This window comes from Nesoenas mayeri, assembly GCF_963082525.1.
Source record: "Nesoenas mayeri genome assembly, chromosome: 2".
Classification (NCBI taxonomy): Eukaryota; Metazoa; Chordata; class Aves; order Columbiformes; family Columbidae; genus Nesoenas; species Nesoenas mayeri.
The window spans coordinates 22,895,269-22,909,243 of NC_137543.1; the positions used below are offsets into that span (position 1 = coordinate 22,895,269).

The window sequence follows — 13,975 nt, forward strand, 5'->3', positions numbered from 1 at the left end:
GACCGTGGTCTCCCTTTGAATCTTAATCTGTCTTGTTTCATGCTTCTAAATTATACACCATTATTGGGTTGTAATGACGTGTTTCTACAGCTCTTAGATACTTTGCTGGGTACTCTGGTAAAGGAATTACAAAACAAGTACACTCCAGGACGCAGAGAAGAAGCTATTGCTGTCACAATGAGATTTCTGCGTTCTGTGGCAAGAGTGTTTGTCATTCTTAGTGTGGAAATGGCTTCCTCCAAAAAGAAAAAGTGAGTGGTGGGGGTTGGTGTGTTTTGGTTATAGTGGTTTTGGTTTTTTAAATTTAAATCTTTATTCTCTTAATAAATTAATTGATAGAAATCAACAATAGGAAGAAACATCTGAATCAATTTGCAGTCTGTAGGCAGCATTGTGTGCAAAGATGCAAACATGCAAACTTCAAGATTGCACAATAGCTGCTGGTATGTCATGTAGTTTTTTAATACAACCCTTAGTAAACTTACATGTTCGTACTGAGCTTTTCTGTTTAAAATGTTAGGATTTTTGGAAGGAGAGTTTTTTAACATGTTAATCAAAATTACAATCTGTGGTTGTTTGCCAGTAGTAGACTTAGATATCCAGCCTTAGACTTGAATTATTAAATGATAAATGTTGTTAACTGACGTGAATAGCTGTGCATATTGTTACTATACATGCTCAAATGCATGTATCTGTTAAGGATAATTGTCCTGACTTATTGAAAAAGAATTTATATTGCCATAAATCTTTTTTGTAAAAAAAAATACATATTTGACCTTTTTTTTCCTTAATATTTTTTCTTGCAGCAATTTCATTCCACAGCCAATTGGAAAATGTAAACGTGTATTCCAGGCATTATTGCCCTATGCTGTTGAAGAGTTGTGCAATGTAGCAGAATCTCTCATTATTCCAGTCAGGATGGGAATTGCACGTCCTACAGCACCCTTTACTCTTGCTAGCACGAGTATAGATGCCATGCAAGGAAGTGAAGAACTGTTTTCTGTGGAGCCTCTGCCACCCAGACCATCATCTGACCAGTCTAGCAGGTAAAATTTGCTAAATCTCTCTAATCCTTCTTTTCAAAGACTTCTTAAAAGTGTTTTTTGTTTGTTGTTTTTGTTAGCTTTCCATTAGCAGAAGTATGGTGAGACTTCTTATTCTGGCCAGGCATTTGGGAAGCATTTGCCTACTGACACATTTGTATAATAATTTAGGTTTGATGATGTCCAGAGGTCTAAATCCACTTTTTCTTTTTTTTTAAAGTTCTAGTCAATCTCAGTCATCCTACATCATAAGGAATCCTCAGCAAAGACGAATCAGCCAGTCACAGCCAGTTCGTGGCAGGGATGAAGAACAAGATGATATTGTTTCAGCAGATGTGGAAGAGGTCAGTTTTTCTTTTTTTTTGTAGGTTTTTTTTTTTTTTTTCCCTCAGGATGGTATGTAATGCATTAGTATGAGGTTTAATGTCTGAAGCAGAAATCCATGCATCAAGACCTCCCATTTGCAGAAGACATTGCTTAGTATTTTGTGAAGTCCTACTGTGCCATAACCACTTTGTTTTAAAAGAGCTTTGTAATTGTTGTTTTGTATTCAGTGATATTTAGTCATTTCAGAGTATGCTAAGTGCCTTGCATTTGATATAATTACAGTATGATTTAGAATGCTGATAAATACATCTGTAATTTCCTTTAGATATAATCTTATGCTATATTATAACTTACTGTTAAAACATTTCTTAAGTCTTTCAGCACATGGGTGTTATGATGTGGGTTCTATTAGAGAACTACAGGGTCTTTTACTGCAATGGTAGCTCTTCAATATTTCGGAACTAGTTCCTGGTTTTGTAGCCAGTGTTACTCTTTCAGCATCAAAATCTAATGTCCAAGGCTGTATTTTATTTGTGGGCCTGATTTTTTTTCCACAAGACTGTGGACTATACAATCATGTACAACTGCTATGGCTGTAAACGTATTTTCTGTTCAGTTATGAGGTCATCTTTCTTACATGTGTTTTGTTGTGTCATAGTTTTAAAATAGAATTGTGCATTGAGTTTTTAAAAATGTGTAGATTATCTCTGATGTAGAAGATATTCTCTCACTAAACGGTATTGCTCTTTCCAGGTGGAGGTGGTTGAGGGGGTAGCTGGTGAAGAAGACCATCATGATGAACAGGAAGAACACGGTGAAGAAAATGCTGAAGCAGAAGGACAGCATGATGAGCATGATGAAGACGGTATGTATAACGTACACCATGGACGTTACTGCTTGGACTAACAAACCCTGCATCAAAAACAAAAGGCATCTTTGGAGTCACCAGTGGTGATTTGTGAGACTTGCATGAGTAGAGAGAATCAAAGGGTTTCAGGCTACACATCTTACAAAAGGAGATGGTGCAATTATAGAGAACTTGTAGCAAGCAAATACATGAACATTCTTATTTTTCTCTTTCTACACAAGTGAAAAATATTAAGAATTATTCAAACAGAAAAACCCCACAAAACAAAAAAACCCCACCACATATAAAACAACAACCAATCACAAACGTGCTTGGTTAACAATACCTATTTTGCCTTTTGTATTTGTTACTGTAACATGTTATTGACATAAGCCATTTGAAGGACTAAAAACTAGCCTAGCTATTGTATGGCTAATGACAGAATAGTGGTTATGATAGGTTGTTATCAAAAGGGATCTGAATCATAGCGAGCCAGTTTTCAAACCAATCACAAACTATTAAATTATGGTTCAGTATCTTGTGGACGAAATTAATCCATTATGTATGAAAATTCTTGCCATTAATATGACTTATATTGTATTTGTTTGGGATTAGATAGGCCAAAGCTGTGATTTAAAAAAAAAAAATAGCTTATTCTCTTTCTGACTATGCCTTGCCTTTCCAGCCAACCCATTTACAGTACAGGAAATCTGTATATTCATTTACTTAGTATTTAGAACATTTATTTCTAAAAACTTAAGCTTGAATAGAGCTTGTATTTTTTAATTAGATTTGTTTGTTTGTTTGTTTTTAGTTTTCAGCTATTCCTTAGATACTCACTTGAAGCAGCATATGGTTAATTGTCCTAATACCTGTGCATGAAGAGTTGTGGAATCTTTTGTCTTGGGTGACTAATAGTGAATCCTTGAAGTCTTAATTTTCAGTGTGTGTTGAATGTGTATGTGCAGTACAGAGAGAGGGGGTTGCTAATTGTTAGAAAATAAGAAAATATGTTCCAAGTATTGGTGCATGTTTGCTCTGCCTTTATGACCTCTCCCTCCATATCCATGAACCTTTGCTATAGTAAGAGGCTCTGAGTTTTGCTTAATGTGTCTTATGTGAGTCACAGCTGTCATTCTGGTTTTTTTTCTTTCTAAACGTGGGATGTTTTTTATGTTGTTTTCATAGGCAGCGATATGGAGTTGGATTTGCTAGCTGCTGCTGAAACAGAAAGTGACAGTGAGAGCAACCACAGTAATCAGGACAACGCTAGTGGGCGCAGAAGTGTCGTCACTGCAGCGACTGCTGGGTCAGAAGCAGGTATGCCACTTGATCTTGTGTTTAGCCTAGCTGTTTAAATGTAGATATTAGGATGAAGTTGTACAGGGAAAAGAAATGTGTCAGTGATTGACTATGGCTTTAATTAGGGCAGAACTGGCTTCATCTAAAAAAAAATACTATTCTTTGCCTTTGGATCTGGACTGTATCCAGCACTCCAGAGGTATACTGGAGAATGTTGCTTCCCAGCTCGATTGAACAGAGCAAGGATTACCTGGTCATGACATTTTAACAAATAGGTTTCCTTGTAATCTTATTTTCCTTTTTTCTTTTTCTCTTCATCCAGCTGCTTCAGTCCCACCTCCACCTTCCCTGCATTATTTCTTGCTTTTCCTTTGCTTTTCCTTTGCTTTTCCTTTGCTTTTCCTTTGCTTTTCCTTTGCTTTTCCTTTGCTTTTCCTTTGCTTTTCCTTTGCTTTTCCTTTGCTTTTCCTTTGCTTTTCCTTTGCTTTTCCTTTGCTTTTCCTTTGCTTTTCCTTTGCTTTTCCTTTGCTTTTCCTTTGCTTTTGCTTTGCTTTTGCTTTGCTTTTCCTTTGCTTTTCCTTTGCTTTTGCTTTGCTTTTCCTTTGCTTTTCCTTTGCCTCTAATTGTAAGGTACTACACTGACTTTTTGGACAAGGACATGTGCCAAGATGTGCCCTATCTTTTTTGCTCTTATGTGGCTTCTGTGCTTTTGTGAAGTGAAATGTTTTCGTTCATTTTTAATATAAAACTTTGATATGGTTTAAAACACAAAACCTGATGAATCATTTTAAGACTTTGAAAGCAGCAGCTCTATGGTCCAGTTTGGAAGCATAGTTTTTAGAATTCTTTGTCTGGGGGCAGAATCAGTGGAAAATTTTCAAATCAAATTATTATTTAATTTATCTTCTGAAATGTAATTAATCTTACTGCTTTTTTGTGAAACCTGTGGAAAATTAGCAGTATGTTACAAGGATAAGTTATAAAAGATTTTCAGTAGTGGTACTTGAACTGTAGTTTAGTTTAGAAGTAGTTTAGAAGAAACTAGTAGTGTAGTTTCTTCTCGTGGAAAAAGTTTACAACACTAAGGTGATACATGTATATGTACACACAGTGCAATTGTTACTGTTTGTTGCTTATTTTCCTCAATAGGAGCTAGCAGTGTTCCAGCATTTTTTTCTGAAGATGACTCTCAATCAAATGATTCCAGTGACTCTGACAGCAGCAGCAGTCAGAGTGATGACATAGAGCAGGAGACCTTCATGCTCGATGAGCCTCTGGAACGAACCACAAATAGCTCTCATGCCAATGGTGCTGCCCAGGCTCCCCGTTCCATGCAGTGGGCTGTACGGAATACTCAAAACCAGAGGACTACCAGCACTGCTCCTTCTAGTACATCAGCCCCAGCAGGCAAGTCTGAGTAAAATGCACACATGAATGTCAGTTAGCTCTGGCTTTGTTCCTTCCTCTGTTTTTATTTGTTCTCTTAAGGATGAAATGTTATCTGTTTGTCTTAGAAGGACACTGCTGTCCTATCTTGACTGTTCCAGTTCTGGTTTTAAATTTTAAAAAAGGAAGGATCTGTTCTAGTTCTTAAGAAGATATGAATATGCTTACTGCTAGTAATTTTTTGCTAGCTACAGTTGTGATGTCAGTAATATTTACAAGTTTATTTCTAGAAATGTTAATTATGTCAGTCAATACAGAAAATATGCAGCAAAGATTAAATAAATTCATTATCATACCTTCTCTTATGTTTAGCAAGTTCAGCAGGCTTGATTTACATTGATCCATCAAACCTACGTCGGAGCGGTACCATCAGTACGAGCGCCGCAGCAGCAGCTGCAGCACTTGAAGCCAGCAACGCGAGCAGCTATTTAACATCTGCAAGCAGTTTAGCAAGAGCATACAGTATTGTGATACGGCAGATATCTGACCTGATGGGGCTGATTCCCAAGTACAATCACTTAGTGTACTCCCAGATCCCAGCTGCTGTGAAGCTGACTTATCAAGATGCAGTTAACTTGCAGGTAAGAACATTCAGGTCTCCACAGAGAAACATGGTTTCATTACAGTTAGGCTTTTTAGGTAAAATCACAGAATTGTTGAGGTTGAAAGTGACCTATGAAGATTGTCTAGTCCAAATTCTTTGCATGGTCAACTGGAAAAGGCTGCTCAGGACTGTGTCCAGTTAGATTTTGAATATCTCCAAGGATGGAGACTCCACAACAGCCCTGAGCAACCTTTTAAGTGTTTGACAACTGTGATAGTAAAATTTTATTTTCTTGAGTTTAAGTGGACTTTCAATGTATTTTAATTTGTGCCTATTGCTGCTTGTCTATCCCTGAATATCACTGAGAACAGCCTGGCTCTCTATACTTTATACCTTTTTGTATTTATACACACTAATAAGATCTTCCTGAGTCTTTCTGGAGTCTAAACTGTCCTGGCTCTCTCAGACTCTCCTCAGAAGAGAGGTAGTGTAGGCTGAAGTATCTGTAATTACTGATTCCATTAAATTGGTCATATGTCATATATTATTTTTAAAAGTGAATTTCAGTTGATTATTTTTTTCAACCAAGTCTGATTGGTACCTAATTAATAGTTAAGTCAGTATTGACTCAGGGTCAAGGGTTGGACTTGATGATCTCTGAGGTCTTTTCCAACCCAGTCAATTCTGTGATTCTGTGACTGCTTTGGAGATACTAGTGATCTCTACTAGACATCTTTTGCCTTTTTTCCCCAGGGAGGTGTCAGGGCCCCAAGCCTGATAGTGTTCAAGAAAAGACTGGACAACACCCTCAGACACATGGTGTGAACTGTGGGGTTGTCACATACAGGGACAGGAGTTGGACTCGACGATCCTTGTGGGTCCCTTCCAACTCAGGACATTCTATGATTCTGTTCTTTTTGACTTGAACTGTTGAGTCTATAGGAGAAGAAAGTTAGTAAGGGCTAAATAATAAAATGAGATGAAAGATTTGTACAGGTGAACATAGTGTTTGTTGTCCCTTTTTCAGGGACATGATCATTCTTTCCCTGTTACTTGCATATTTTTTGGCACAGTGCTGTGCTCTTGATTGTCGGTTTTTGAAAGTATATGTAAAATGCATCTTCAGGGAAAATAGGTGAAAGGGAAGACTGGTATCTGGCATGTATAGAAAGAAGTTACAGGGACTAACAACATGGAAGGAACTTCAGTGTGTTCAGAAAGTATGTATCAACCTGAATGTGGGCATAGTGTATAAAGTGAAATCCTCTCTACTGGATTTAGTACAAAAATCAACTGTCAGAATAATACCGCTGCTTTGGGGAGTCCAAGAAATCAGGTGATGCTGTTTTCTGTTAGTAAAACTGTGTGCTGAGGTGTGAAAAACAGATGACAATATATTTACTTGTAATTGAGCCACAAAGTATTTGCATGGTTCTAGTTTCACAATGTGATGGGAGAAAAAGGGAAAAATATGCAGGCAAAGAAAGAAGACAAAATAGTTTTAATATGGAGGAGGCTAAAATCAATTTCTGTTCAGGAGATTCTTAGTGGGAAAATATTGTCTGTGCTGAGTGGAGGTTACCTTTTTGCCGTATGAGTGCACAGCAGAGCTCAGGCAGCAAGAGATTTGTATCCACATGTGAAAGTCTGACAGTGGAGGTGTCATTTGGGTACAGATATGGAGTTGAGACAGCATTTTATTAATTTAGTGGATACAAAAACATTTGAAGTGTGAGAGATGTTTTTGAAGACCAGAATGCAGAGGAATGAAGAAAGCAGACTGATGCTGGATGAAAACCAACCAACCAAAAAGAACAGGTCAATGGAGTTGGCAAATGGCAAGAAAAGCAGGCTCCAGAGCCAGTATTGGGCACAGATGAGGAAAAGACTGAACCAGGAGGAGAGGTTTATACGCAAACATAGTTCTCTATGCAGGTCTTAACTTTGTCACCTTCACTGAGTAAGTTGCAAGGGATGAAGAATTGTGAAAGATCTGTCTGGCGCATGGCATAGCAGGATGAGGGCTGTTAAAGCTACCAGAAAGTCAGAAATTGGACCAAAATCCCCAAGATGTGCACATGTGGGAGATGCTGGGTGGTCATAAGGTGAGGAGGAGAAGAGATGCCCAAAAGGGAGAGAGGGATGATGACAGTGCTTTGCAGACACCAAGGTATTAAGTGAAGAGAGGTACAGTAACTCAGCAATCTCAATAGAGCTTTCAGAGACTGTTCATTGGTCATTCCTGAATGTGTTTTTACAGCCTCTTTGTAGTGAACTGGGTGTAACTGTAAAAGCTGTGGTGGAGGCTTATGTTGAGATTACATTCTCATCATCTGCTTGTATTGTTTGCAAAACTCATTAAATCTCATTTTCCATAGAATTATGTAGAAGAAAAGCTTATTCCTACTTGGAATTGGATGGTTAGTATCATGGACTCTACTGAAGCTCAACTGCGTTATGGTTCTGCGTTAGCATCTGCTGGTGATCCTGGGCATCCAAATCATCCTCTCCATGCTTCTCAGAACTCAGCCAGAAGGGAAAGGATGACAGCCCGCGAGGAAGCCAGCTTGAGAACACTTGAGGGAAGACGGTAAGAAAATAGTTTGATTACTGCATGTGGTACGAATTACTAGTTTTACAGTCAAATCTTCTTGTTCACTGACTTTTTAGGAACCCAACTTTGTAATGCAGCAGTGTAGTTACTGTTTTAAGTTGGCTTTCTCTGTTGTTGCTACTGTTTGGTTTATTCTGACAGGCTAAGATTCATCTTGAGTATTAACTGTTTATAATATATTGCACCTGAGCTGCTTGTAGTAAAGCATAAAACTATGATTGTTATTCTTATTATCACACTGTTTTTGTGGGCCTTTTTGAGTTTTTACATCCATATTTCAAATATAGAGACTAATATGTAAAAGATGCATTCTGCTGTGATGCCTAATCCCTCTCTATTCAATCCTTTTCTTTCACTAGACGCGCTACTTTGCTCAGTGCCCGTCAGGGAATGATGTCAGCACGTGGTGATTTCCTGAACTACGCGCTATCTTTGATGCGCTCTCACAATGATGAGCACTCAGATGTTCTTCCGGTTCTAGATGTCTGTTCACTGAAGCACGTTGCATATGTTTTTCAAGCCCTTATTTATTGGATTAAAGCAATGAATCAACAGACAACATTGGACACTCCTCAGCTGGAACGGAAAAGGTATCGTCACCAACTTGTAGAAACAAAAACTTCTGCAAAAGTGCTATATGCACTTTTGTTTTAGTCGTTGGTGTTGTTATTCAGGACTAATACACATATATACATATATCTATGTGTAGTAACATTCATATTATAAAAATAATATCTGCAATTGTATATAGTGCACGTATGTTTGATAAGCCTGTTGCAGTATCCTGTTCAAATGGGTTTATGCTGATGGCTGTAAAAGTTTTTCCTAGTATGATTTTTAACTCCAGGGTAGTGCCTCTAAAAGATGTAGTTAGGACGACTTATATGGCTGAAAAATACAATCTGCTTCTCACATTTAACATAACTTATTTAGAATTCTGTCAAACATGTTAAGAATGACATGGGAGAAAATGTCAAAGTCTGGTATGATAGGCATAGTAGTTCTGTTTTCCTTTTGGTTGTGGATATTGGAGACTTACCTGATGATCTAAAGCACCATAAGGAAATCAATTGTTGAAGATGTTCCTAAGTTGAAAATAATATTCTTCAAGGTGCATTGATTAGTTTTTTAAAAGTTGTAAGATTTTTTTTTTTTGAAGTGTTCTTTAATTTGACATGGCAATTAATGGTCATAGAAATATCCTCATGTTGGTAGGCTACACCATCTCTACTCATTTCTCACTAAGTTTTGAGATAATCTACGTGAACAGTCCTAGTCAACAGATAAATGCAAATCTTTGCCCTTTCCTGCTCCTAATTTTCAGTATAGCAGGTCAAACTTAACTTTTCCTTTTCTCTACAAATTAGTGACTCTAAAATACAAAGTAGTGATACTCTAGACATTTATTGGACTGCTGCTTTAGTTCCAATGTTATGTTCAGTATATCTTGGAAATGTAAGCTTGTTATGACCTCAAAATGTATATTGGAGGATGTTGCTGTAGTTTCCTCACAAGTAGAGAAGATTTAATACAGTAACTGATGGAGTTTTTGTGCTGGCTTACTTGAGTAGTTAAAGCTGTGGCTTTCAGCCTTTTCCAGGCAATAGCATACTTCTGGAATCTGCTTTGTCCCCAGAAATTCACATATTGAAATCTGTCAAACAGCTGTTCATAAAAGAATTGCAGAATTCCCATGAAATGCTTATAAAACTATGAAGGGCTAGACCTTTTCAGTTAAAAGTGAGTGGTTCAAATTCAAACAGTCACTTGCTTCAGTTAGATGACATTTTAGTAGCCTGTATGAAATGAAATTTTGTTGGACTTATCTAGTTTCCGAACATGCACAAACTGCCAGAAATTAATACTGACCAAAGTTCTTGATCCCTTTTATAATACAGTGAAATAAATTTATTTAATATGCAGCTTGTAGACTTACTTTCTGAAATATGATCAGTGACATTGTTTTTATAGGACTAAGCATATTTTACATCGGTGAATTTTTAATTAGTATTTACGTACATATTTCTTCCAATAATGCAGGGTTCTGAGGTTTTTTTATATTGACATAGACTCTAAAAACTAGCATACCCATCACTATCAGAAGATGAAACTTCTAAAATCAAATTTGGTAGGTGGCCAGATGGCTATGAGGATAATTGCAAGTGATGTAGAGAGTGAATATGGAATGCGAAGTACTCTATAGTACTTGGATTTAGAGTGAGTTTATTCTTGTGATGTGTAACTCTCAAGTACGCTTACTGATGATACTCTTGCTTTTATTGATTGCTGGAGTGTAAATTTTTTTTTCAAGAGGATTGACTTTCTTCCTTTCTTTGTTTTTTTTCTCTTCTTTTTTTTAAGAACTAGGGAACTTTTAGAACTGGGTCTTGACAATGAAGATTCAGAACATGAAAACGATGATGACACCAATCAAAGTTAGTAAACAGAAACACTTCTATAGTATGCCAGAATGTAACACTTAGTGTATTTTCTGCTTTAGCTAGCTGAGACTTTGAATAAATTTTGCTATTTGTATATGTTATGTTAAAACAATGAAAAAATGTCCTTTTAAAGTTGGGGTTTAGTAAGATTTTCTTAAAATTGTTACTTTATCAAATGTTTTCTGCCATTGCCCTGTTCTCATTTTGGAGCCCTCTTCCTAACTCCTTTCCCGCTAAACTACAGAATTTGTGCCTATGCTTACCATTCTACAGAGTGACAGAATTTAAAATCTGAATTGGAGTTAAACTGATTTTTTTTTTTATCTGATGAAACTGCTGCTGAAAATGGTAGAATATAGAATCTATACTATGTACGTATAGTGTAGGAGTGCATGTTTGGTAAAGCTAGTTACAGTAAAAAGAATAAAAGTGATGACTAAGCAACTTAAAATTAGGGAATTTGTGGAAGTATCCTGTAGAATTATTAAATTTGCAGAGATGCTCCTCTGGTCAGATAGCTAAGAGGGAAGCATATTAATTTTTGCTATTTAAAATCTTTTGCTTTTATAACTGTGAAAGTCAAATCTAAATTTTCTCTGATCTTTAGGTGCTACACTCAATGACAAAGATGACGACTCCCTCCCAGCAGAGACCGGCCAAAACCATCCATTTTTCAGACGATCAGACTCCATGACGTTCCTTGGCTGCATCCCACCAAACCCTTTTGAGGTTCCTCTGGCAGAGGCCATCCCCCTGGCAGACCAGCCCCATCTATTACAGGTGACATCAGAGAGGGCGTTCTGGAAGAAAGCTGCAGTTTGCTTTTTCATTTCTAACTGAAGTGTATTATTTACCCAGAATGCTTTTGTTAATTTTCAGCCAAATGCTCGCAAAGAAGATCTGTTTGGCCGACCAAGCCAGGGTCTATATTCATCTTCTGCCAACAGCGGGAAATGCTTAATGGAAGTTACAGTGGATAGAAACTGCCTTGAGGTAGAGGTTTTATTTTAAATAATAGAGTAATTTAAGCCAGTGCCTTCATTCCTTTAAAAGACACTTGGATGTTTTCAGAGATAGTTTTAAGTAGCTTTCAGAATGATCATCTAAAAGCCTACTAAGTGTGAAAACTTGGAGTTTTTATGAACAGTATGCTTGACTTTTTTTTAAAGTGTAGGAAATTTTGTTTACTGATGTATAGCGGGTTTCAGGCAATATTTTTAAGGCTACAGTACAATCCTGAGTTAATTTTGGAGTGCCCATTGTATAATTATTTGTGATAAATAGAATTGAATCTCCTTACAGTCCAGTAGATCTGACTTGCCTACAGACTGAGCATTAAATGGCAAGTTTACGAAATGCAGAGATGATATAGGAAAGTGGATTTCTGTATTGGTTAAAATGATTGAGTTTATTGTGTTTTAACAGGTCACTTTTGTGTGGTTTAAAATTTTTATATATATAATCTCCTGAAAAAGCTTTCTAGACTGCTTTGAAAGTGCAATTAAATTTTACTTCTACTTGTTTAGGTTCTTCCAACTAAAATGTCTTATGCAGCCAACTTAAAAAATGTTATGAGCATGCAAAATCGGCAGAAGAAGGAAGGGGAGGAACAAAATGTGCCTACGGAAGAATCTGAGAGTTCAAAGCCAGGGCCCTCAGCTCATGATCTTGCAGCACAACTGAAAAGCAGCTTGTTGGCAGAGATAGGATTGACAGAAAGTGAAGGGCCACCTCTCACATCTTTCAGGTAGTTTGAGTTAAAAATTACTTTATGAAGTATTGCTGAACCAATGAAAGGATATTTGGGAGTCTGAAAAGTTCTTTTAGATTAAAATGAGTAGGTTGCTTTAGTTTGAATTTGTAGTTTGTGGTTGGTAGCTTTTAAAAAGAACAGTTGAACAGTCTTCAAAGAGGTCTGTGCAAACTGTAGTGAATGTCCTTCACTACCTGACTCCTGCTGCAGACCTACTATGATGTCCTGGGTAGACAAGTTTTAAAAATTAGAATTGACAGCTTGCTGTCCATGTCTGGTGGTACTGACCACACTTGGTGCAGTTAGAGATTGAACTGCCCACACTTTGAATTACAGCTTTTTTAATATTAAGGTTTTGATTGATGGGAGACCAGTAACAGTGAATTCCATGTAGCAGTGAAGATACATGGTTTGAGAGTAATTTCTCTTTGGAAGCAAAACTTGTGTTTCAACTGAAACTAAGCAGCTTCATGTGCTTTTGTCCACAAACTTACTGTATTGTGGTGTTGTTCTTCAGAAATAAATTATTTGAAGGCAGAGAGTGAGAAAAAGAAGTAGTACACAAAACATCTGAAATTTAACTTGATTTTGCTTGTCTGTCCTTTTTATCCCTCCTGCAGGCCACAGTGTAGCTTCATGGGCATGGTTATATCTCATGACATGTTGCTGGGACGTTGGCGCCTTTCCTTAGAGTTGTTCGGTAGAGTATTCATGGAAGATGTTGGAGCAGAGCCTGGATCGGTATGTATTTCCCAGTGCAAGGACAGTTCCTCTTACAACGAAATTGTCTACTTCCCTCATTATTCTGACTTTTTTGTTGTTTTTTTTTATTTTAAGATCTTGACTGAATTAGGTGGCTTTGAAGTAAAGGAATCAAAATTCCGCAGGGAGATGGAAAAACTTAGAAACCAGCAATCCAGGGATTTAACGTTGGAGGTAAAAAATGTTAGTTTATCTTCTGAATTTGTTTTCATTAAAAGTTGAATCATCACACATTGCAGTAACTTGATAGAAGTTATATTTCAGAGTTTGCAAGCAGGTGTCTTAAACTTTACTTTGTGTTAAGCGGTGTTGCAATTATTCTGTGGTTTTTCACAGTCTAATTGGTATTTTCTGAGTCTGTGCAGAAGTGTTCAGAAACCTCTTGTGAAGCTGAAATTCTCTCTGTGTGATGATTGGTAAAGAAAAGAAAACCTTTTTGTATTTTTACCAGGTTGATCGAGACAGAGATCTTCTAATCCAGCAGACCATGAGGCAGCTCAACAATCATTTTGGTCGCAGGTGTGCTACCACTCCAATGGCTGTACACAGAGTAAAAGTTACTTTTAAGGATGAGCCAGGCGAAGGCAGCGGTGTAGCACGAAGCTTTTATACTGCTATTGCACAGGCTTTTCTGTCAAATGAGAAACTGCCAAATCTAGATTGTATTCAGAATGCCAACAAGGGTACTCATACAAGTAAGTGATGCATGGTTGTTAATCTACTGACAACTTTAAAAGCCTTGTATGCTTTTTTGCATTTAAATACTTGGCATTGTCTCAGAGATTTCTCTTGTTAGCTCATAATGAGAACTGAAAATTGTGCATGTTACGTCTGTGAGACAAAGAAATGGCCTTTTCTGCTTTCAGAAACAATCTTGTTTTTTCTCAAAACAAGAG

The 13,975-nt window shown here is 37.1% G+C and overlaps 1 protein-coding gene across 12 annotated transcripts in view; it reads left to right on the top strand.

Moving 5' to 3' along the window:
* The window catches only part of UBR5 (ubiquitin protein ligase E3 component n-recognin 5), an 85,813-nt gene that overhangs the window by 60,700 nt on the left and 11,138 nt on the right, over nucleotides 1–13,975 (top strand). For 7 of the 12 annotated variants that reach the window (XM_080340639.1, XM_080340643.1, XM_080340647.1 and 4 more), the window contains 15 exons: nucleotides 91–251; nucleotides 807–1,046; nucleotides 1,264–1,387; nucleotides 2,124–2,235; nucleotides 3,406–3,537; nucleotides 4,669–4,930; nucleotides 5,282–5,546; nucleotides 7,888–8,099; nucleotides 8,483–8,713; nucleotides 10,485–10,558; nucleotides 11,172–11,344; nucleotides 11,444–11,557; nucleotides 12,091–12,311; nucleotides 12,938–13,262; nucleotides 13,531–13,774. In XM_080340639.1, the coding sequence (XP_080196765.1) occupies nucleotides 91–251; nucleotides 807–1,046; nucleotides 1,264–1,387; nucleotides 2,124–2,235; nucleotides 3,406–3,537; nucleotides 4,669–4,930; nucleotides 5,282–5,546; nucleotides 7,888–8,099; nucleotides 8,483–8,713; nucleotides 10,485–10,558; nucleotides 11,172–11,344; nucleotides 11,444–11,557; nucleotides 12,091–12,311; nucleotides 12,938–13,262; nucleotides 13,531–13,774 (2,890 nt within the window). The remainder of the gene's footprint in view (nucleotides 1–90; nucleotides 252–806; nucleotides 1,047–1,263; nucleotides 1,388–2,123; nucleotides 2,236–3,405; nucleotides 3,538–4,668; nucleotides 4,931–5,281; nucleotides 5,547–7,887; nucleotides 8,100–8,482; nucleotides 8,714–10,484; nucleotides 10,559–11,171; nucleotides 11,345–11,443; nucleotides 11,558–12,090; nucleotides 12,312–12,937; nucleotides 13,263–13,530; nucleotides 13,775–13,975) is intronic. The other 5 variants (XM_080340650.1, XM_080340641.1, XM_080340642.1 and 2 more) reach the window with 3 other exon arrangements.